The sequence below is a fragment of the Nelumbo lutea genome, chromosome 2 (assembly GCF_056320005.1).
Source record: "Nelumbo lutea isolate HS-2025 chromosome 2, American lotus-T2T, whole genome shotgun sequence".
Lineage (NCBI taxonomy): Eukaryota > Viridiplantae > Streptophyta > Magnoliopsida > Proteales > Nelumbonaceae > Nelumbo > Nelumbo lutea.
Window position 1 is genome coordinate 109,114,266 of NC_142685.1, and position 22,497 is coordinate 109,136,762.

Consider the following 22,497-nt stretch of genomic DNA (forward strand, 5'->3'; position numbering starts at 1 on the left):
CGATTAATCAGAAAACAAGAGGTAAGCACTGCATCACTCCAAAAAGGTTTGGGAACATGCATGTGATGCATTAGGTATCTTGCTGTTTCGAGGAGATGGCAATTCTCTCTCAGCCACCTCGTTTTGTTGTGGGGTGTAGATACACGAGGTCTGATGTATAATGCCGTGTTGGTCCAGGTATTCCTGAAATGATGAGGATAAATATTCGCGGCCACTATCAGAACGAAAAACTTTGATGTGGGTACCAAATTGGTTACGAATTTCAGCATAAAATTTTTGGAAAATGGTAAATAATTCACTTCTTTCTTTCATTAAATAGAGCCACGTCATCCTTGAAAAATCATCCACAAAAATGACAAAATATCTGTATCCATTATATGACATTACTTTATAAGGACCCCAAACATCTAAATGAACTAAAGAAAAATGACTCGACACACGGTTATCAACCCTAGAACTAAAGGGAACACGATGGTGTTTCCCAAACTGACACGACTCACAATCCAAAACAGAAAGCTGACTCAAGGACGGAACCAAGGACTTCAAGACTTTGAGCGACGGATGACCAAATCGCCAGTGCCACTAGAGAGGAGAAAGAGATGACTGGAGAGCTGTTGAAGTTCTACCACCACCACCGTCAAGATAATATAGTCCACCTGCTTCATGCCCTCCACCAATCTTCATCCCCGTCTTGAAATCCTGAAAGACACACATAGAAGGATAAAAGGTAAGGGAGCAGTTAAGTGATTTGGTCAGCTTACTAACAAACATAAGGTTAAAAGGCAATTTAAGAACATACAGAACTGATGAGAGGGATACAGGATTTAGGTCAACATTACCAACACCACAAATTGAGGATGTGAAACCATTAGCAAGGGTGACAGATTGTGATGTTGAGCAATGAGATAAGGAGGAAAACACACCTAGAGTTCCAGTCATGTGATCGGAGGCTCCAGAGTCAATGATCCAGGGATTGGGTCTAGATGCCAGACAAGCCATACCTAAGTGAGCAAAAGTTGTCGTTTTCTGGTGTGATTGGATAAACCTCTCATATTCATCACGGGGAACACTCACCATCTCCTTCATGGGACCATCTGTGGATGTAGGAGGCAACTGGTCAGATGAATGATTCTCCTGTTTAAAGCTGGAACTTGAGTCACCGGTCGCGGCATGATTGGCCCAGGTTGAGGGAAGACCATGTAAATCATAACAATAGTTGATGGTATGTCCATCCATACCATAATGAGTGCACTTCCTCGGGCCTGAGCTACGTCCTCTACCACGGGCTCCCCCTGAATCTCTGCTCCCAGTACGACCACCACCACAATTATAAGTAGACCCACCATTGCCACTTCGGCCATATGCAGAACCACTACCAACACCACGGCAAGACTAAACTCCCCGAGCTCCACCTCTACCACCACGGCCTCTCGATGCAGCAAAGGCCAATCTATCTGAGATATTAGAGTTCTCAGTAGATCCGATAGAAATCCTCCGAAGTCGAGCAAATACCTCTTCTAGGGACGAAAGAGCTGATCCCGCTAATATCTAAGCCCGTACTGGTTCATATTCAGACTTTAGTCCCATCAAAAATCTAGTCACATCAAGCTGCTCTCTCTGTTGTTGCTGAATCTTGACATCAGAAGTGAGAGGATGATAAACATTCAATTCATTACGTATGTTCCTCATGTTGGCATAGTACTCCTCAAGACTCTGATTGCCCTGTTGCAGATTAAAGTACTCTTGATAAAACTGATAAACTCTGGTTGTATTGTCCTGCCCCGAATACAATTTTTTCGCATGGTCCCACACATCTTTGGCAGTATCAAGGAACATGAAGTTCACACTAATCATGGGTTCCATACTGTTCCACAACCATGTGATGATCTGAGCGTCCTCTTGCTCCCAATCTTCATACTCGTGAGAGTCAGAGGAGGGTTTCTCCTCTCTGATATGTTTTACCTTCTTCTTTGCCTTTAGAAAGACTTCAACGGATTTAGCCCAAGGCACATAATTCTCTCCATTTAACTTAATAGAGGTCATCTGAACATTCAGGTAGTCTGTAGGCACCATCACACTAGGTTTATAATCATTACTGTCTCCCATTATGTTATCACCAATTCTGCACACTTGCTGAATTCTATTATCACTGAGATCTGCACACTACACACCACTAGGTCACACCTGTCACACCTGTCACACTGATTGCAGCACTAATTGTTGCTGGAATGTGTGCTCTTTACACCACAAACCCTGCTCCTACAACTACCTGAAATCTCACCACAATATGATCATATCTCTTCCTTCAACATGCACAAAGAAACCAGCATAAACCCTAGCACTTACTGGCCGAAACACTAACAAATGATCTGAAACACACCTCCTATTTAATCCATAACCGATATCAAGAACTGAAATCTCTTACCTTATCGTTGAAGTAACACCCATGCGAGCAGGAGAGCAGTCCACACACAACAGCCGCTTCACACACGACAGCCACACATAGTTCGGCCCTCTATTCTTCCTCTACTAGGAGAGGGCGATCTCAGAAATCACAGCAACCGACCACATACGACCTGATTGGAGGCATAGAGACCCCCAAGGGAAGAGGGCGATCACTCCCTTTCAGCCCTTTCCCTTATCTCCAATCGAACACAGAAAAAAAAAAAAAAAAAAAAAAAAAAGAGGAAAACCCTAGATAGGGTGCACAGAGAATGAACCCTAGGCAAGCAGAAATCTAGGCAGATTTAACCTGCTCTGATACCATGTTAGAATTCAGGTCTGCCTTAGAGTTCGGTCTGACTGAGTTCAATTATGTAGAAGAAGAAAGAGTGATAGAGAAAGAGAGAAAGAGAGAAAGAGAGGAGAGAATTCTGGTTCGAACTGAAAGAGTCAACTTGACTTCTCCCATTCGGCCAGTAAGATTTTATATTATTATTAAAACATAACTGAAAAGACCTATATGCCCTTACTAAAGTTAAGAGCACATATTTCAACACAACATTACAGATCAGCAACATCAATCAAGGTATAAAGACAGAAATACCCCTACACTAACAAATATCTTATCCTTGTTGCCATGCCCAATGAGAATAGGATATTCTACTAGGGCTGAGTTGCTAGCTGTTCTACAAGGAATTCAAATTGCAAATCAACTTGGTGTGAGCAGTCTGATTATAGAGGGAGATTCTAAGGTAGTGGTGGGGTGGATACTGGATCCAGATTCTGTTACTTGGCACTACAGGGACCTACTAAAGAAAGTCAAGTAGCTAACAAGGAAAATGACAACTAGAATACAATGGGTGAGCAGGTTGGCTAATGCAATGGAAGATTTCTTAGCCAAACAAGGGGCTTTTAGGGAAATTCTTTATTAGGCTATGTTGTAATTTCCAGTTTTGAGATGCAATTGTATAAGGGTGTGGCTGCACATTGCACCCCCTCCGGATGTTTGTATCAATTGCTATCTTTTGATAATTAAATCTTATTCAATTAGCAAAAAAAAATAGATGTTCATGTATTTTTTATAATTCTAGAATGGAATGGTTAGTTTGGTCATTTTACATGTTATCTGTTGCTTCCAGCCTAGTAGTTTGATTTGTCAAGTAATACTTAGTTTGTATTTAAAATATCAAAGGCACTTAGGAGTTAATGTGTTTTCTTATGGTAGTGGCAATAGGGGTGTAACTTGGGTGGGCTCAACTTGAAGACTTGCTAAAATTTGATTGGGTCATGCCCAAATGCCTGGACTCAATGTTGTGTAAATTCTTCAAATCAGGTACCCAACTTGCACATGTAAGTGGCAATACTATAATTTTTGTTCTTCTAGTTCAACTGTTCAAGTAGGATTTATTTTATTTTTTGTTTGTTTGTTTGTTTGAAGAAGGTAACTAAAAGTATTATATAAAATGTTAAAAGACAAAGAAAGGGAGCTTCCACTTGAACAGTTGCCAACTCATAGATTCAGCACAGAAACTACACCGGCAGGGAGTTTTCACTACACATAGATTCTTTTTGAACACCCAATGTTGCCAACTCATCAGTCAGTGAACTTAACTCCCTAGGAATCCACTTGATTATTACATTCATCAGACCCAAAAATGTATGTGTTTGGTTCCATCAGCGTTTATCTTGGGGTGTTTATTGCTTTAACATTTATTTGAAAAACTGTACTTTAAACGTTTCTTGCTTTTGCTGTTTGGTTGAGCATAACTTTAAATGTTTCTTACTTTCCATCTCAGATCGACACCCCATAGAGTATGCCATATAAGCATATCATTTCAAGAAATGCTGGGGAATTGAGGGAAATAAGGATTTGATGTTTCCCTAAATGTCTCATGCACATAAATCCAAGCATTTATGTTTTTTAGTGTTTATTTGATAAACATTGAAACCAAACAGTGGCTTCATGCACAATAAACACCAATGCCTATGTGGCACTGATGTGGCGGCGTTTTTTTCAATAAACACCCACAGAACCAAACATAGCCAATATCTCTAGCCTCAGCCAAATAGTGTGCCAGACTCTAATGGACCACCATCCTCACCTAGCTACCTTATAGTGTGTGCAGAATCTCCTTCAATGGTTAAGACTTGAGAGAGGTATGCCCAAGTTTTTTGCTATACAGAGCCCAGTTAGAGCAGCCATAAGCCCAAAATCTCTGCCTTTGTAGAACCAGCAATGCCAATTGGGCCACTGTACACCCAGCAGATGGTACCATCTCTCCTCTGGACACCCACCTATTCCAGCCACACGTGAATTACCTACCACACCACCATCAAAGTTACCTCATTTCCACCTTCTCCCTTGTGTGTGAACCCCTAAAGGAGGCTAAAGTCTTTGGAGAAGAATGAAAAAACTCAACCATATTCTTTTGCAATTCATTTACTGAGATTCCTTTGAATTCTGCAGAACTTACCACCCAAGTGTTGCACAAGTAGGTTAGAAGAGAAATCAAGTCTTCTAGAGATCTCACCTTGTTATAAAAAATGTGATTATTTCTTTGTTTTTTTTTTTATCACTAACAAGAAACTTTATTCTTGGTATAAAATTATGTGAAACTTTTAAGTACAAAAGGGGGAAGGTAAAATGTCTTAACTCCCTACCAACAGAATACAATGGAAGACAGTTAAAAATTAGCCCAAAATATAGACTCCCTATTCACCCCTTGCTTGGCTAACCCATCAGCAAATGAGTTAGCAGTTCTCTTCACCCAGCTGTAATGCATCACAATATCCCTACTCAGCTATTTGAATTTCTTCTTCTCATTGATATAACTCCACAAACCGCTGTCTTCTTCCTTTAGCCACCAAATCACCACCTCTGAGTGTTCTTTTCTTGTTTGAAAATATTCGTTAGTTTCTTTCTTCCCATAGGGACCAACACACTGTTGCCCTAATGCTTCTCCACATAATCTTCCCTCTCTTCTTCGACCATCTAAAAAAAGAAGAAGAGAACAAGATTTGGACGCTCCCAGGGGGAATCCAAATACACCCAAATAGGGAAAAAGCCCACTCCCATACTGTTTTAGCGACTGAACAAGTAACCATAAGGTGGTAACCAGTTTCCCCATCAGCTTTACAGAGAGTACACCTATTAGAAAGTAAACAAGAACTGGGTCTCTTTTTTCTGAAGTTGGTCATTTGTGTTAATTCTTTCCAAGAAAGTTTCCCAACAAAAACTACCAACCCAAGGAGGAATGGCTTACTTCAAATTTCTTTAACTGGGAAGGACAATCTAATAGGATTAAACGGCTGAGTTAACGTCTCAAAAAACGAAGCACAAGAGAAAATACCTGAGGAGGAAGGGGTCCAAAATCTGCTGTCCTCCTTATTAGGGTCCAAGAAAACATTTTCAAGGATGGCTAATAGAGACATGATGTAGCCCAAGTCTATATCCCTAATTGCCCTTCTCAGGCCTAAGTTCCACCCAAAACTAGAAGGAGAGTCTGAAGGGCATAAGAATGATGATATGGGTTCATTTTTCAAATCTGATAGAGCATACAAAGAGGGAAATTGGTCCATCAAAGGTGAGTCCCCAACCCAATGTTGTTCCCAAAATTTTATTCTATTACCAGAGTTAAGACCATACCTGATCCAAGGGGAGAAAACTGGAAGCAAGTAATGAATGGCTTTCCAAGGAGAGTCAGTTGTAGCCCTTGCCAAAATTCCAAGTTCCCAACCATTGTCTTCCATCCATGTATGCTAGCCACAATCTTTGTCCACAGTTTGTCTCTTTCCAATGGAAACCTCCATAACCATTTCTCCAACGATGCCATGTTCTTTTTCCTAATATTCCCAATCCCAAGACCTCCTAGCTTTTTACACCTAGTTACTACCTCCCAACTCACCCTATGGTCCCTCTTTTCCTCTCCTGGCTCCCACAAGAAATCCCTCATTAATTTTTCCAAAATGTTAGAAACCATTGTGGGGATCTTAAACGCTGACAGCAAGTAAACAGGTAGGTTAGCTAGGGCAGACCTAATCAAAGTGACTCTCCCCCCCCCCCCAAAAGAAAGACAATTTTTCCTCCAAGAAGCAAGCCTTTTTTCAAATCTCTCCAAAATCGGGTTCCAAAAACTTTTCTTCTTAGGATTATCCCCTAAGAGGAGGCCTAAGTAAATCATAGGCCAATCTGAGGTTGCACAACCTAGCACACCTACATATTCACTTAGATCCCTCTCCTTCAAATTCACACCCAGCATACTGCTCTTATCCAAATTCACCTTGAGGTTAGACATCTGCTCAAAGAGTTGTATTGCCAATTTTAAATTTCGGATCCAATTTATGTCCCCCCCTTCACAAAACAAGATTGTGTTATATGCAAACTGCAGATGTGTAGGTGGTACCTCCTCTCTTCCTACTATCCAACCTTTTATTAAATTCCTTGAGTCTGCTCTATGGATCAATCTCCCAAGGACATCTGCAATCAAAGTGAAAAGAAAAGGGGATAATGGATCTCCTTGTCTTATTCCTCTCAAGGCGAGAAAGAAGTCCACTACAATTCCATTCATCAAAATAGAATAGTGACCTCTCCTAACATAGCCCCAGATCCATTTACACCACCAGTCTCCAAATCTAAAATTTTTCAACACTTCCAACGGGAAGGATCAATCAACCGTGTCATAAGCCTTCTCCAAGCCCAGTTTGCAAACCACTCCCTTCTTCTTGGATTTCCTAAAGCTCTCTAGACTCTCATTTGCAATCAAGATTTGATCGGTAATCTATCTCCCCTTCATTTGCAATCAAGATTTGATCGGTAATCTATCTCCCCTTCTTAAAGACAACACTTTTGCAATTATTTTATACAAACTGTTCACCAGACTAATAGGTCTATAGTCCCTTGGTTGTGATGCATCTTTCTTCTTTGGTACCAAAGCAATGAATGTAGAGTTCAAACCCGGGTTAATTATTCCCCTTCTGTGGAACTCCTCAAACACTAACCCAAGATTCTTCTCCACAATATCCCAACAATCCTGATATAAAAAGCCATTGTGAAACCGTCTGGACCAGGAGCTTCTGTCCTATCCATTGAAAAGACTGCTTCCTTTATCTCCTCCAGCTCAAATCTCGTTTCTAACCTCTCAGTTTTTTGCACTTATAGTCAGCCATTCCAAACCCTCCAACCACACCCTTTCATTTAAAGGTCTTCTAAAAATAAATTTGAAATGACTTACAAAGGCCTTTGCTATTTCTACCAGGTGGGATATGACTACTCCTTCAACTTCGAATTTTGAGATGAAGTACTTCTTTTTTTTTTTTTGATAAATAGATGAAATTCATCTTTCTCCTACCATTTGCCACTGAATGGAAAAATCTAGTGTTTCTATCCCCCCCCCCTTTAACCATTTACACCTAGATTTTTGTCTCCAACTTATTTCCTCCTTGAGCAACAAGTCCTCCATCTGCCTCCTTAGACTCCATCTCTTCTCCTTGTCTTCTTCTCCAAAAAAATCCCCTTTCTTCCTTCATATCCAGTTCCTCTATCTGCTCCAGCAATATCTATTTCCTTTCCTCCACTCTCCCGAACTCCATTATGTTCCACTCCTTTATTTGGGATTTTAGGAATTGAAGCTTTTTCGTAGAACCTCATTCCTTCCCACTGTACCGGCGGATTAAATTTCTCCCACCACTCCCTGATTTTCTCAATGAAGCCCAGATGGATCAACCACATGTTTTCAAACCTGAAAGGGGGCAGGTCCATCACCTCTCATTTCCTCCTTACACATCACTATAGGTCAATGGTCTGAGGTAAGTCTAGGAAGTGCCCTAGATGTTAAATTACCCCAATGTTCCTCCCAATCCGTAGAAAATAGGAACCTGTCCAACTTAGAGCAAATTGGACTTGACTGGAGGTTGGACCAGGTGAAGGTATTATTTAGGAGTGGAAATTCTTTAAGCTCAAAAGTATCCACGAACTGATTAAATTTCCTCAGACTTGTTGTCACTCTCTGTCTAGGGTTGTTGGTTTCCTCTGTGAATCTCACTCGCTACATTAAAATCCCCTCCCACACACCATGGTCCTTCCCAAAGGCCCCTAATACCACTCAGTTCTTCCCGCAATTTCTTTCTCTGCCTGTAGTTATTAGGGCCATACACATTTGTTAGTACCCATTCAAAACCATCTTCCACTTGCCTGAACTTTAGAGAAACATAATGATCACCTCATAGTTTTCAAGGCGTCTAGGCAATTCTGGGCGACATTGGCAAACGCCTAGGCGATGCCTAGGCGATAAAAATTTTATAATATAAAAATCCGACTTTTGGCTAGTTTCCTAGTTTTATATACCATTCAGCATGTGTTAATTAATTGAAAAAATAGCAACTTTCTTTATTAAGAACATTAAATTTCCTCTAAAAATATGGCAAATCATCACTTCTAAAAGAAAAAAATCTTTTACATATATTAACTTCATTATTTTCAAAAACAATACTACCATAATAAGTATTTAATAGAGAAAATTCATATTAATTAGCAACTAAAAATGGTTATCAACATTATATGATAAATATTCAAGATGGAAAGCAAAACAGAAAAAAAAAAAAAAAAAAAAAAACAAGGATGGAATTTCTGTTTTATTTAATTAGAGAGTGAGAGAGTAGAAAAATAATTTTATTATTCTATTCTTTCTTTCCTCTTTCTCCTCTTTCTTTTCTTTCTTTCTTTTTCTCTTCTCAAAACCCTTTGATCTTTTAAACTTCAATAGTAAAACATTAAAACAAAGTATTCTTTCCTCTTTCTTTCCTCTTTCTCCCCTTGTATTCTCACTATGGCTTCCTGTTCGTGGGCCTATGACTATTGGTTGGGAAGGGAATCCGGAACAACGGACACAAAACACTCATCAGTAGCAAAAACGGAATTGACAGAGTAACCTGATTTCAATTGAGGGTTGTGAGAAAGGGGCAAATGAGGATGGTTGGTTTTCGATCCCTGTAAAGAACAGTTGGAGCTTTCTGTCTCCTCGGTTTGGAGGGAACTATTTCTCGTCAAATGGTCTACACAAAGACCTTTTCCCTTACCCAATTGTTCACCTCTCTATGATGTACCCATTGTTCAGTTCTAGGTTAGCTTGAGTTATCTCCTTCTTAGTTGCTTGCATGGCACTAAAACTTGGTAAAGGCTTGTCCATTTTTGGACTTTGGACTACCCTGTTATTATTCACTTCTAGGTTAGCTTTGAGTTATCTCCTTATCAGCTGCTTGCATGGCGCTAAAACTTGGTAAAGGCTTGTTCATTTTTGGACTTTGGACAACCCTGTTATTGTTCACCAGAACCTCCAAGTTTTCCTTTTGTACCTTCACCATACCTCCAGGAAAAAGATGCTTCGAGTTTAAGGTCTCTTTTTTGACCTTCGAGAAGTCCTTCCTCTTTTGAACTATCAATACTTGCAATCTCTTCTGAACTCCCCTCTAAATCACTCTCAGAGCTACAACTTACCACCCTTGGTCTTCCTCTTCTCTTTCTTCTATTTTGTCTCTAATGTAGCACGGGTTTGGGCGATCAACTACATTGAAAAACTGCCCATCAATGTCCGATCGATGGATCCAGCTCAATAGTCAATCTTCTCTTTCTGTTCGCGATTTCTTTGATTCATTCAGTTCGACCGAACCTTTCTTGGAAGAAGATAGATGAAAGTTCTCGTCTACTAACTCTCTTACCCTCTCCTGCTCCACGTGATACCTTAAGTTGTCACGTGGTCCATTATTTGTGGCATGTGGTCCATGTGTTGGCTCACGCACTCTCCCAATCGGTTCAAATAGAGCTATCTGTTGAGACCCACCGAGCCATTAGCACAGGAAGGGCCACCTAAAGACCTTGTCTTTAATTCAAAGAATTTTGAATTAATAGCTTTTAATGGTAAGCTTTGAGAATTGGTAACCTCCTACAACTGTTCATTCTCTTCTTTTACTCTATCACGTGCTACAGGTTTCTTCACCATTCCCTGGGGGCCACGTGTGCTCCATCCTGTGACCTCACCATCGCCTCCTACCTCTATTTGTCTTCCCCAAAGAGACGCCTCAACTTCCAATGCTAACCAAACTCTGTACCAGGCGCCATCTGAGAATATGTCAAATGAACGAGGCAAGTTCTTTGGCTTAATCCCTGCTACTTTGATCTCCACAACACGCAAGCTTCTCAGGTTTAGCTCCAGTAGAACACCACCTAGGGCTCTGATGATTTTCCTTAAGGTTGGTTCATTCCAGAGATTAAAGGGAAGCCCTAATAGTTTGATCAGGAGGATGTCGTCTTTTGGCTCTACTTCATTGCAAATTGGAACCTTGTTTTGAATTTGTATCAGTCCTCCGTCTATTTGGACTATATTGAAGCTCACTTTCTCGTCACCAGTATCAACAATGGCTTTCTTCTCAACAAATGGCAATAAGACAGCATCGCCTTCTAAGCCAGTCTTTCCCAATGTTTTAAAAGTGCAAGGCACAAAAAGGCGCAAGGCAAGGCACACGCCTTTTTTAGGCAAGGCGCATGATTCAAAAAAAAATCAAAAAAATACAAAATTTTCAAAAAAAAATGCAAAATATTCAAAAAAAATCAAAAAAAATTATAAAAACATAATATTAATAAAAATATAAACTTAAAGTTTTAAAATAAATGTTTTAGAAACCTATATCTAAAATTAAAATACATAAATATAATGTGTAAAGCATATTCAAATGAGAATTTAAAAATGAAATCAAACATATAAAACATTTTCAAGCATACAAAACCCACAATCTCTTTTTTTCTCAATTGCATCAAGTAGCTAATGTGACATATTACATTCCTAATTCTACGAGCCACCTTTGTGCCATGCCCCTCGAGGCAAGCCCAAACAAATCCATGTTAGGGTCTTAAATTCTGAGTTTTCACACAAAAATAATGATTTTATAGTTTTAATTGCTTTTAAGAAGATATTATATTAGGATGAATGAATGGACAACATTACCAAATAGGGGATTCTCGAAGACCCTAACATGGACTTGTTTGGGCTGGCCTCGAGGGGCGTGGCACAAGGGTCCAAGGGCGGACCAAACTCAGAAAAAGGAAAAAGCGGCAAATTTTCAAAAGGCGCATGGCACACCAGGCGTGTGCCTTTTGAATGGGTTGCACCTACCCTAAAATGTGCCTCACCTATGCGCCTAGGCGCACCTCGCACCTTTAAATCACTGGTCCTTCCGCAACTGTCTCTAAGACTTTTCCGCCCCCGGCACAGCCACCAGACTCAAAAAAAGGAAAAAGTGGCAAATTTTCAAAAGGCGCACGCCTGAGCTAAGGCGCAAGGCACACCAGGTGTGCGTCTTTTAAATGGGTTGCGCCTACCCTAAAATGTGCCTCGCTTATGCACCTAAGCATGCCTCGCACCTTTAAATCACTAGTCTTTCCGCAACTACCTCTAAGACTTTCTTCCAATCCCTTACAGCCCTATCTGCTATTAATACCATTCTATGTTCCCATTTGCCTCTCCCTTCTTCAAGTGCTAACTTTCGATGTCCAGTTGAACTTGCTACCATGATTTCTTGACAAAATGAGCTTTGCTTCTTGCTAGTCTTCGGAGTACAACGGTTTGTTGGAACACTTTCGCGCAGATTGTTATCAATTTCTACTGCAGCCTTCCTCTCGATTTCCAGGAGAAACGCCTAAAGATTATTGGCGAAGGAAACCCAACCTTGTCCCCTTTGTCTTTCCGGTATGCAAATCATTTCTTTTTTGTTAGTGCCAAAGTGTTCTGTTACCATGATAAACCACCCTCTCCCATTCCTTCTCTGTACTGTTTCATAACTCTTCCCACAATAGACTAATGAGTTTTTCCAACCTTCTTCCCTAATAGTGCTTACTGTTCCATCAACAAAACCTTTTGACCAGTGACATGCTTCCTCTGGTATGAATATCATTGCCCTACTACCTCCTATGATTTTCAGATATGCCTTACCTCTTGCCCAATGTCCATCCCTACCCTACTACCTCCTCTGTTATATATATATATATATATATATATATATATACATATAGAAATATATGTATACCGGTCAGTTCGGTTAACCGTCATTTTTTATATTGGTTAACCGAAACTGAACCTGTATCTTCGGTTTTTTAAAAACACCAAACCGAATGTCATTAAAGGAACAACTTGCCACTGCTGCCCAATTCCTCCAAATGTCATTAAAGGAGAACTGGTGAAACAAGTCTAAAGACTTCAGTCAATGAATCACCCTAACCAAGACGCAGTCCTTTATCTCTTGAAGGTTCCTTTCCTTCTCCAAAAAAGTTCTAACATTCCTTTCTCCCAAATTGTCCATATCAATGCAGCTCTTGCACACCTCCACATGATTTTACCCCTTTTCTGTTGCTAAACAAAAGTAGAGGGATCAAAAAGCAGTCTTAAATCTGCTTGGGCAGCTTTCTCTCTCATCCAGGTAGACAACCCCACTGCTCAGATTCAGAAAAATAGGCCTTTCCAATGGTCATGCAGACATGTGGGTCCCTTTTTGAAGATAAATAAAGAAGAAAATTTATTGAAAAATATAGCAAGGTACAACTTCTAGGTGACAAGGTGTCACCACTCACAAAACAAAAACTGGAAACACCAAAAATGAAACAAACAGATCAGTAATCAGATCACTAATTCAAAATACAAAAACCCAAACATTCAAGGTACTCCAAAATTCTGCTCCAAAGTCTTCTTTACTGAAGCCTTCAAATTCTGGAAGTATTAGAACCCATCCAATTATCTGTGAACTGATTAACGCCCCTAATTCTTCATTGCTTTTCAGTTTCCCCTCAAAAATTATTTTATTTTTTCCTTCCAAATCCAAACCTCCCCAACACGCTGCAAAGGGGATGAAGATCCAAATGATTTTTGCTTCAGTATTCCCAAGTACTCTTGACCAGCTTCCAAAGATCTCAGCATAACCATTGGGTGACCACCAAGCCATGTTGAAAAGTTTGAAGAAGCAAACCAAAATCCTCTCACAAAGCTGCATTGGAACAGCAAGTGTAGAATATTCTCCTCCTCAACCATACATAAAACACATCTGTTTGGGAACTGAAAAGCCTCTTTTTTTTTTCAACTTATCTCGAGTGAGAATGCTGCCCATTGAAACCAGCCAAGCACATGTGGGTCCCATTGCTATGTGTATTCTATACTGCTGCTCTTAATCCCCATTTTCTTAATTAAAATCAAATCCTAAAACTAAACTCTTTTCATTTCTTATACCACATCTCTAACTCTTATATTCATTTCATGCAAAAAACAAACATCTACTAATAAGTCTTCCCACCTCTTATAAATGACACACCAAAAAAGGGCATTACCCAATGTTGGTCCCAGCTATCTGGGGTCTTGGGATAGGCGGACTGGATATGGACCTGACCTTGGCCTTTTCTTTTCACAAAGGACCAATCTCAGACTCATATTCCCAATTTACTAACAGCTCAACAAGGAGTCATATAAATTCAAATTTTTTTTAAGAGATGAAAATAGATTCGGATTTAGAGACCTAATCAACCCTAAACCAGAAAACAGGTTATCAACTCATTGCTCCCATGTTTAGCAACAACTTAATCAAATCATGCCCACCTTGCACATTGTGTTTAGTTAGATAGCAGAGAAATTACACCTTAATTAAAAATATGGGACTTGCTTCAGAAAGAACCTCCACACTCGAAAGTTAAGAGTATTAGGAGTTGATACAAGTAGCATGGAATTTGATTTTAATTAGCCTTGCCTCAATTGCCCACAATCAACATTCAGAGTGTTGTCCTCTTTCAAAGAATAATGAAGATACCTTCGCAACATAAATTGATATTTTTCTGCTAACCTCTCTTTCCTTTCCAGAGTGAGAGAGAGAGAGAGAGAGAGAGAGAGAGAGGAAAGATTGATATCGGCAACAATTGTATGCAAGATGAAACATAAGGCAGAAATAACTTCTGTGCAAAAAAACTTCTTACTTTTAGTTGGGAAGTGAATAACAGAAAAGAAGCCCAATAAGAGAAGTTTGTTCAGTGACATGAAAATCCAAAGCCCCCACGGTTACAGTAAAAGAAAAAGAAAACATTTAAATACGACTTCAAACCAAATTCACAATCACAAACAAACTTGAGACAACCTCGAAAAAATATTAACAGATAAACAACAGAACCATAATAACAAGAAAAGTGCACTCACAACCCAACATAATCAATCTATTTAACAAAACCAAATCCAATAAATCCCAACCGATACAAAATGACCAACATCTCTTCACTCTAACACCGGCCAAATCATTCCAAAGGTTCACCTAGGAAATAGAAAAAGCAAAGTCTGACTAAGAGTAAACATAAAGACTACACAGCCTAGAGCCCTAGACATTAACAGTAATAACAATGAAACATCTAAAAAGAGGCCCAACGAATCCAAACGCTCCAATCGAAGAAAACTTACAAATGATCTGTAGAAACCAAATTTAAAAATGTTTATATGTACAAGAGAAAATAAGTTAAAGCAAAAGCCGACTGACCTGCTACACTGCTGGCAGAACCTTTGCTCCAGACCAGCAACAATCACCTTGGGAGACTTGGAGTGCATCCCACAAACCTTGTGCCTGGAATAGTAAGCTTTGGCCCCACTCAGATCCACCTTACACCCCTCAACCTGACACCTGGGAGGCTGCCCACCCTGCACAACTCCCCTTCCTTTCTTCGTCGGCGCCGGCGCCGGCGCCATAGATGTCGATGTCGATCCCTCGGAAACCGAAACCGAAACTGAAACCGACGACGACCCACCTCCTGATTTAGCTGCGCTTCCAATACCCACATCTTCAAAGTAGATTTTCTTGCCAAATTTCAAGCCATTGAGTGAATCAGACGAACCAGAGGCCGCTGAAACGGCCAAAGAGTTCGAACCCATCTCCATGTGTGGCCTCTAGTTTCCATTCATGGCTGTTTTGTGGGGCACAAGACTGGAAGGTGGGTTTTCGAGGAGGGAGAAGGGTTAAAGGTCTGATGGAGAAAATAGGGAGGAGGGTTTTACTGGTTACAGCTTTCCGGTCTTTTTGCTGTAATAGCTGGTAGTGTTGTATAAAGCCGACACCTGCCATTTGGGCCATGCCAGCTCGGGTTATAGTACTCTCAGAAGACCGTCCAATGGAGAGAGGAGAGTGAAGAGAGAGATTAAAGAGAGTATGTGTGTGCGTGTATGTGATTGTGTGTGTGATAAAAGAGAGAGAAAGTACATTGGCCTTTGCGTCAATATGATGGAGAGAGCTTTTTAATCTCCTTTTCTCTCGCTAAAGTTTTAACTGGGAGTCATCAATCATCAAAAAAGAAAAAAAAAGTAGTATTCTTGTGAGGTGAGGGCTCAAACTTTCTTTTTTAGTAAAAGAAAAAAAGTAGAAAGGAAGTCGTGAGTACCTAATCAACTGTTGTTGAATACTTGAATGTAATAGTGTATTTGGGTTTTTCGGTTTTCCAGTAATTAAAATTGCTTTTTATGATATACTGTTTTAAAGATATATCACACCTCTTGTGTTTGACAAAAGTCCTCCGACTATCCCTATTTCTATATATCAATCAGTTTGAGGATCAGCTTGAAAAAAATATATATATCAAACACTTAATACAGCGTTCGTATGAATAAATTCAAAGAGTGAAAATTTTTAGTGGTTCATCACTAAAAAAAAGTAAAACTGGTCTCAAATCGACGAGAAATATTAAGGTCATCTGTAATTTTGGATCTACAATCAATTCTCAAGTCCGTGGGATCTGATAGACCTAATTATAATAAATCTGTTGAAAATATTATGCATTTAGTATATAACTTATTTAATACATTAATATATAGTTAACTAACATGTATAATTTATTTAATACAAGGGATCATTATTGGTTTCTCATTGGTTTTTCTTCTTTAAAGTGAAAATGCAAAGATTTAGTATTTTTGATCTTCAATGTTATATCAATTCATTAACCAATTGAACTTTAGGACATTAATGTCATTTTCCACTTTCCACCATGAGATAACAGTCCAAAGTTGTTAGGGCTACAAACGGATCTCAGATAGAGGTATATCTGAATTCTATCCAATAATAAAAATATGAGAAATCTGAATTTGGTCTGATATCTGATTAAGATGGAAAACATAGATTCAAATTCTACACATCTGAATATATATGAGCATATTATTCGTACTAAAATATCAATAAATCTATATTAAATTATAATAAATTTTAATTTATAAAATTACATGCAAAAACAAAAAGCTTATGATGAAATTGGATGGGATGGAGCAATTGTGTTTGCAGCCCTACTAGGCTACTATCAATGAACTTTTCCAAAAATTTAAGGGTTATCGAGTGTAATTTAACCTTTTAATCTAACACATACTTTGTATAGGAAAAAGGTTGCTTCATGTAGATTTTAAAGTTTTTTTCTGTTATATATATACCTCTTTAAACTGTAAAACTCTTCTATTTAATATTTATTCATTAGGTTTGATTATGATATGGAAAAGATCTGATATCTGAAAAACTTCTTAATCAATTGGAATCATAAATGTGGTAGCCAATCAGGTTGTTATTTATCAAAATTCATTGATCAAAACTCTTTTCGTATCATATCTTTTCTGCATCATATTTTAATATTATCGAGCTTCTTAATGGTTGGGAGGAAAGAAGTAGCTAAATATACTAAATTTTGAGGGTCGTTTTTCTTTTGGGTATTAGAGGTTGAGGATCTTCAGATTAGAAGGCTTTTGGATTGGTATGGACAAACAATATTTTTAGAACCCGGAGAAATATTGGCTTTTGTATGTTTTTTAATGGTTTCGTCTGGATTTTTCTGTATTGTTTTTCTCGGTATTAAAGGGTTTCCTCTGGATTCTAGGTAAGTGAGGTACTGCTATGGAATCTAGCAAACACATCTTGATAGAATCGACAGGACCCTGAATAATACCCATTTTCTTTCCTTCTCTGTTTGGAAAGATGCATGCATGCGGGTGGTTGGTTTTGTACTTTTGTTGCTCTTGTATGCAAGGAAAAGAAAACCTAGAAGTATTACTACTCAGTGGTTCAATTTTATCAGCAGAACTGAGCTTAGAGTGCAGTTTGTTAGCCTAATTTGGTTGCTGTTAGGTTTAGTTTCTATTTATTGTGGAAGAAATATTTATTTTCCTCATCCTATCTACTTACTCCTTATGGACCCTATTGCCATTTCCGGCACATTGGTAGTTTGGTTTGGTTGTAATTAGGTTTAACTCCAATCTTAGAGAGAGAGAGAGAGAAATGGGTTGCAGCTTTTTGTTTTGTATTATGTTGTCTAATTTGAAGAGAGAGAGAGACATTGGAAGAGTTAGGGTACCAAGGTTTTTCATGGCAAAATGCAAAGGAGGAATTGCACCTGCACACTGGTAGTTTGGTTTAGTTGCAATTAGGTTTAACTCTAGAGTTTTGAGGGGGAGAGAGAGAGAGAGATGGGTTGCAGCTTCTTGTTTTTGTATTGTGCTGTCTACTTTAAAGGGAGAAAGAGACATAGGAGGAGTTAGGGCACCAAGCTTTTATGTAAAGGAGGAATTGCACCTGCAAATGGTTCCAAAAGGTAGCAGCACTGGTTTTGTTTTAGTTACAGAATGGTTGCAAGAAAGATGCCTCATCTAATTAGATCATCTGTGGAGAGATGTGTAGTATTTAAGAAATAAGAACCTTCTTCCTAAGGTTCAAAAGTTCTGTTCAAGAACATGGAGAAGGGAATTAAAGCCTTGAATTACAAGTCATTTTCCTTCTTTAATTCGTACATGAAATACCCCCCTCTTTTTCCACCAGAAAACGACTTGTCAGAAATTCATGAAGGGACAATCTACATTTATAAGGGGTGGAAATTTAAAGCAATTAAGAAGATACTAACCAAAAGATGGTCATTAATCTGCTTTCAGGAAAAAAAAAGACCAATCTAAGGGAAGTTAGATCCCTAAAGCTTAGATACATAATTTGTATCAAATTCAGTTTTGCATCTTTTTTCAGCAACTGCGATTTGCACTCTTACCTAATGCAGAATTGCATAAAAAAAAAAAAAGACCAAAACAATTTTCACCACCTTCTTTCTGCCTTTCTTCTAGTAGGGACTACTTTATTTTATTCTTGTTTCATTGCTCACAAACAAACAAGACAAAGTTAAATTTAAAGCATAAGTAAATCAAAATGTACACTCAGGTGGCCAGCATTTGGTAAAACTGAACTGTGATCTTTGAAAAGCAAAAATAAAAGAAAGATCTTAAGGTGGCTCTAAGCCCCAAGTAGTCAAAATTTGCATTGTTTGCTTTTCTTTATCTCTGAATGCAGTGTAACTATTTGAATATCTGAATCTTGTAAGTATTTGCAAGTAAATTGTTCCACAAATTTACCCCTCTTGAATTTATCTGTTTGATAAATATAACTATTGTAACTGGTATTGCAAGATATAAAAAAAACCAGCCTTGGTATTGCACATTATAAAAAATCAAGAAAAAACAATAAAGAGAGATGTTAGAACTCTTCCAGACATTGAAATAGTAGAAGACAAAAGCAAAAAAAAAAAAAAAAAGAATGAAAAAAAAAGAAATGCCTACTAATTACAAGCTGCCATTGTGGTCTCCAACAAGCAAAAGAAAACAAAGAAATTTAGAGAAAAAGATAGGGTCTTGGACAAAAAGAAAGTCATGGGCATTTTTGCCATCAGAAATGTTTATAGGGACAGTTTTGGAACCAAAATTTCATGAAACACCTCTTAATGCATTAATAGTGAAATGGACCTTCTCAAAGACATTTTAAAAACTTATAAAGGGTTCTTATAGAAATCGGACCAAGTGAATTTGAGCCTCTTAAGAGTCATTTTCTCAAAAGCTAAAAGGTTTATTCAATATAAACAATCACCCTTCAACCCATTTACACTCTCATACCTAAAAACAGAGCCCAAAGTCCATTGGAAAAAGATCAAACTACCTTTTTTTTTTCTTTTTATGTAAGAATTAATCAATTTTTAGGGGGGGGGGGGGGGTAGGGATATGCTATCAACCCTATCCCAATAAACCACTGCAACCACACAGTAGGAACTTCTTTTTTGTCATTCATGGGGAGATGTTCCTATGTACGGTTGCAATGGCGGGGACATTATTGACAGTGTGTATTATTAGCTTATTTGAACTCTAATATGGGTGTTGGTGCAAATGGTTGGATTGTTCCATTACGATTTAGGTGACGAAGATTCAAATCTTAGAAACAGTTTTTCTATATCTACAACTACATTAGAAAAGGTATATGTTTGGTTACATTTATATTTATTGAGTAAACCTTTATTGATGGTGTCACATAGACATCAACAAATGACTCATTAATTGCATTTGTGTGTATGGAAGCTTTTTTGTGTCTCTCCCATTTCAGAAAGCTTTTTGCTGATGTGATGCCTAATAATGACTATATATCATAAATACTCTCATTAAATGTATTCCTTAGTTTTACAGTCACACAAGTATAAAACATTTATTGAATAATGGAAGTAAACACACTAAGATTATCTCCATCTATCCATTCCCAAACCCCACATTTGTGTGAGAGTGAGAGTGAGAGGTAAACATTAACTTGAGAGCAAATTTGCAGGAAAAAAAAACGAGTATGGTTGCTTGCTTGCATTCCTTTTGGGAGGCAGAAGCAGCGTGCGTGGAGTAACAGAGACTATTCAAACATGTGTCAAAAGGTCAATAATCAGCTGGTGGCCCCCATCAGCTTTAGATGTTCGCTTCTAAAAAATCTCTCTTTTTTCGCATCAGAGATTTAGAATTTATAGTGTGTTGTCTGGTAGTGGTTGATGGTAATATCTTAGAGCAAGTGCGGATCAGGGCCCACCCCCAAATTGGGTTGGGCAAAAGGCCCACCAAATTGGTTGGATCACGTTTCACACCTACAAGAGTGCCGACACAACAAGAATTGGCATGGAATCAGAGCATTTTAAACCAATGTTTGAATAAACTGGCCATTGATTGCATGGAGCTGAGATTCATTGAACCAGCATTTATTATGCAGTTATAAGCAATATAATGAGCTCAGAAATTGAAGGAAGAAAGTATAAATGGTCCACCTGAACCGGTCAGGCCAGAACCGACTTGTACCAGTTTTACAGGTTTTTGTCGAGTATAATTGAGTCTTGTCAAGTCGGACTCAATAAACCCCATTAATAATGGGACTGGTTTTGGATTCGGTTTGATTTGCAGAAATGAAGTCTGGAATCTGGTTCATTTCAATTTTAATTATTTGATTGGGTGGAATTGGAATTTCATTCTATTTGTGGTGGAATAATATTTCCTCATTTGAGGGAATACTTATTCCCTCCTTTCATTTAAAATAAAAATATATTCCAGTCAATTGGATTTCAATTTCAATTTCAGTCTGAATCAAACAGGTGAGAGGAATAGACTATTCTGATTCCGATTCAAAGAAATAAAAAAGAGCTGCTTTGATTCTCAGCCCAATCCGACTAAATGAAAAAGGGTTTATTTAACTTGACCTGACCCATCCCATATATAGCACACCTATGCTCAATCAAGTTTATATATACAAGTATTTCAACAGATCAGGTTTAACAAGGACCCATTTCAACCTCACTTGAGATGGGTCAGTGTGGGTTTACCACTTAACCTGACCCACTGACACACCCAAACACAATTTATTGTTTAAAATCAATCAATTGGTTTATCACTTGAATGGTTGGTTCAATGAAAACCAATATTTCTCTGAAAACTAGCGGTTTACTGTGTATTGGCCTCAATCAAAGTATTGGGAAAACATTGTTTTTACTTTTTACCAAGTTGATGCATAAACCGTTCTCAGAACTTCCTAAGACCTTTTCTTCACCAACCAAAATTTTGTAATAAACAGACAACTGCAGTAGTGTTTGGAGTTGATTTTTAACCCAGCAGGGCCCATTGGTTGCAAACCTTCTAAGTATGACATAGGTACATGACAGATTATGGGCATTCAACACTGTTACAAATCTTCTAGCCCAAGGGCCGCCTATAACCAATTACCTTAATTTTAATTTTGCTTGGTATCTTCAGGTCAAGGTTCAAAATATCACAATATATCGATGTGTATTTTATGATACATATCAACTTTTGAACCCATTAAAACACAAAATACAATGAGTTAGGGGGTTCTTTATGTTTAAACACTAGAACCCCTCTTAACATGTCCATCGTGAAGAAATGGAACTGAAAATTAAAAAAAAAAAGTTTTGCCCTTTTGAAGTGTGTGATTCATAACAAACAAACGTGTGTATCGATACTTTGAACCATGCTGATTTTTAACTCAATTGGCTTTTAAATGGTTGGTCAAGTTGATAGCTTTTTCTTAATGTAAATGTAAATGAATTTCAACGGAAAAGGGGCTTAATTCAATTTTCAGATATTAGGAAGAGATAGAGATACTTTTTTTTTTTTATTAATAACAAGATGAATGGAAATGGAAATACTACCCATTTGCTTAGCTATTGAAAATGACTGCAACTGGCTCTTTTCTTTTGGAGTCTTCTTTTTTCTTTTTTTGGAAGCAAAGAACAAGAGTTGGTACTCTCTTTAACATGAATTTTCTTCTGTTTTCCTTGTTTTTGAAAAATGCCATATCAGCAAAACAAACAAAAATGCATTATTGTGTTTGTTTTTTTCTCAAAAACAAAGCGAAAAACCTTTTTCTTTGGAAGCAACAGCAAGATGCCTTCAAAAACAAAAACATGTCTTCATTTTCAGAACTCTGACGCTGGCCACTATTTTAGTATGTTGTACACAGAAATCTTCTATAGATCCTATCCATCATGGCAATACACACTATGGGAATGGGTCCAAGTGGAAACAAAACAAAAAATAATTTTTTAAGTAAAAATAAAGGTTAACTAATATCTACTTGATTGGAGTCTCCAATATAAACTTTATATGTTTTATGAAACATAATATTAAACAATCAAAGAGTAAGCCATGTTTTAGCAGAAGGTGATCCCATGCCAGTCATAAA

The 22,497-nt window shown here is 38.1% G+C and overlaps 1 protein-coding gene across 1 annotated transcript in view; it reads right to left on the reverse strand.

Annotated features, from left to right (window-relative positions):
• LOC148872675 (squamosa promoter-binding-like protein 17) overlaps positions 1-15,657 on the reverse strand; it is a 33,092-nt gene extending 17,435 nt beyond the window's left edge. The window contains exon 1 of the mRNA XM_088972361.1: positions 14,989-15,657. Within this exon, the coding sequence (XP_088828487.1) occupies positions 14,989-15,383 (395 nt within the window). The 5' untranslated portion in view covers positions 15,384-15,657. The remainder of the gene's footprint in view (positions 1-14,988) is intronic.
• Between the last annotated feature and the right edge of the window lie 6,840 nt (positions 15,658-22,497).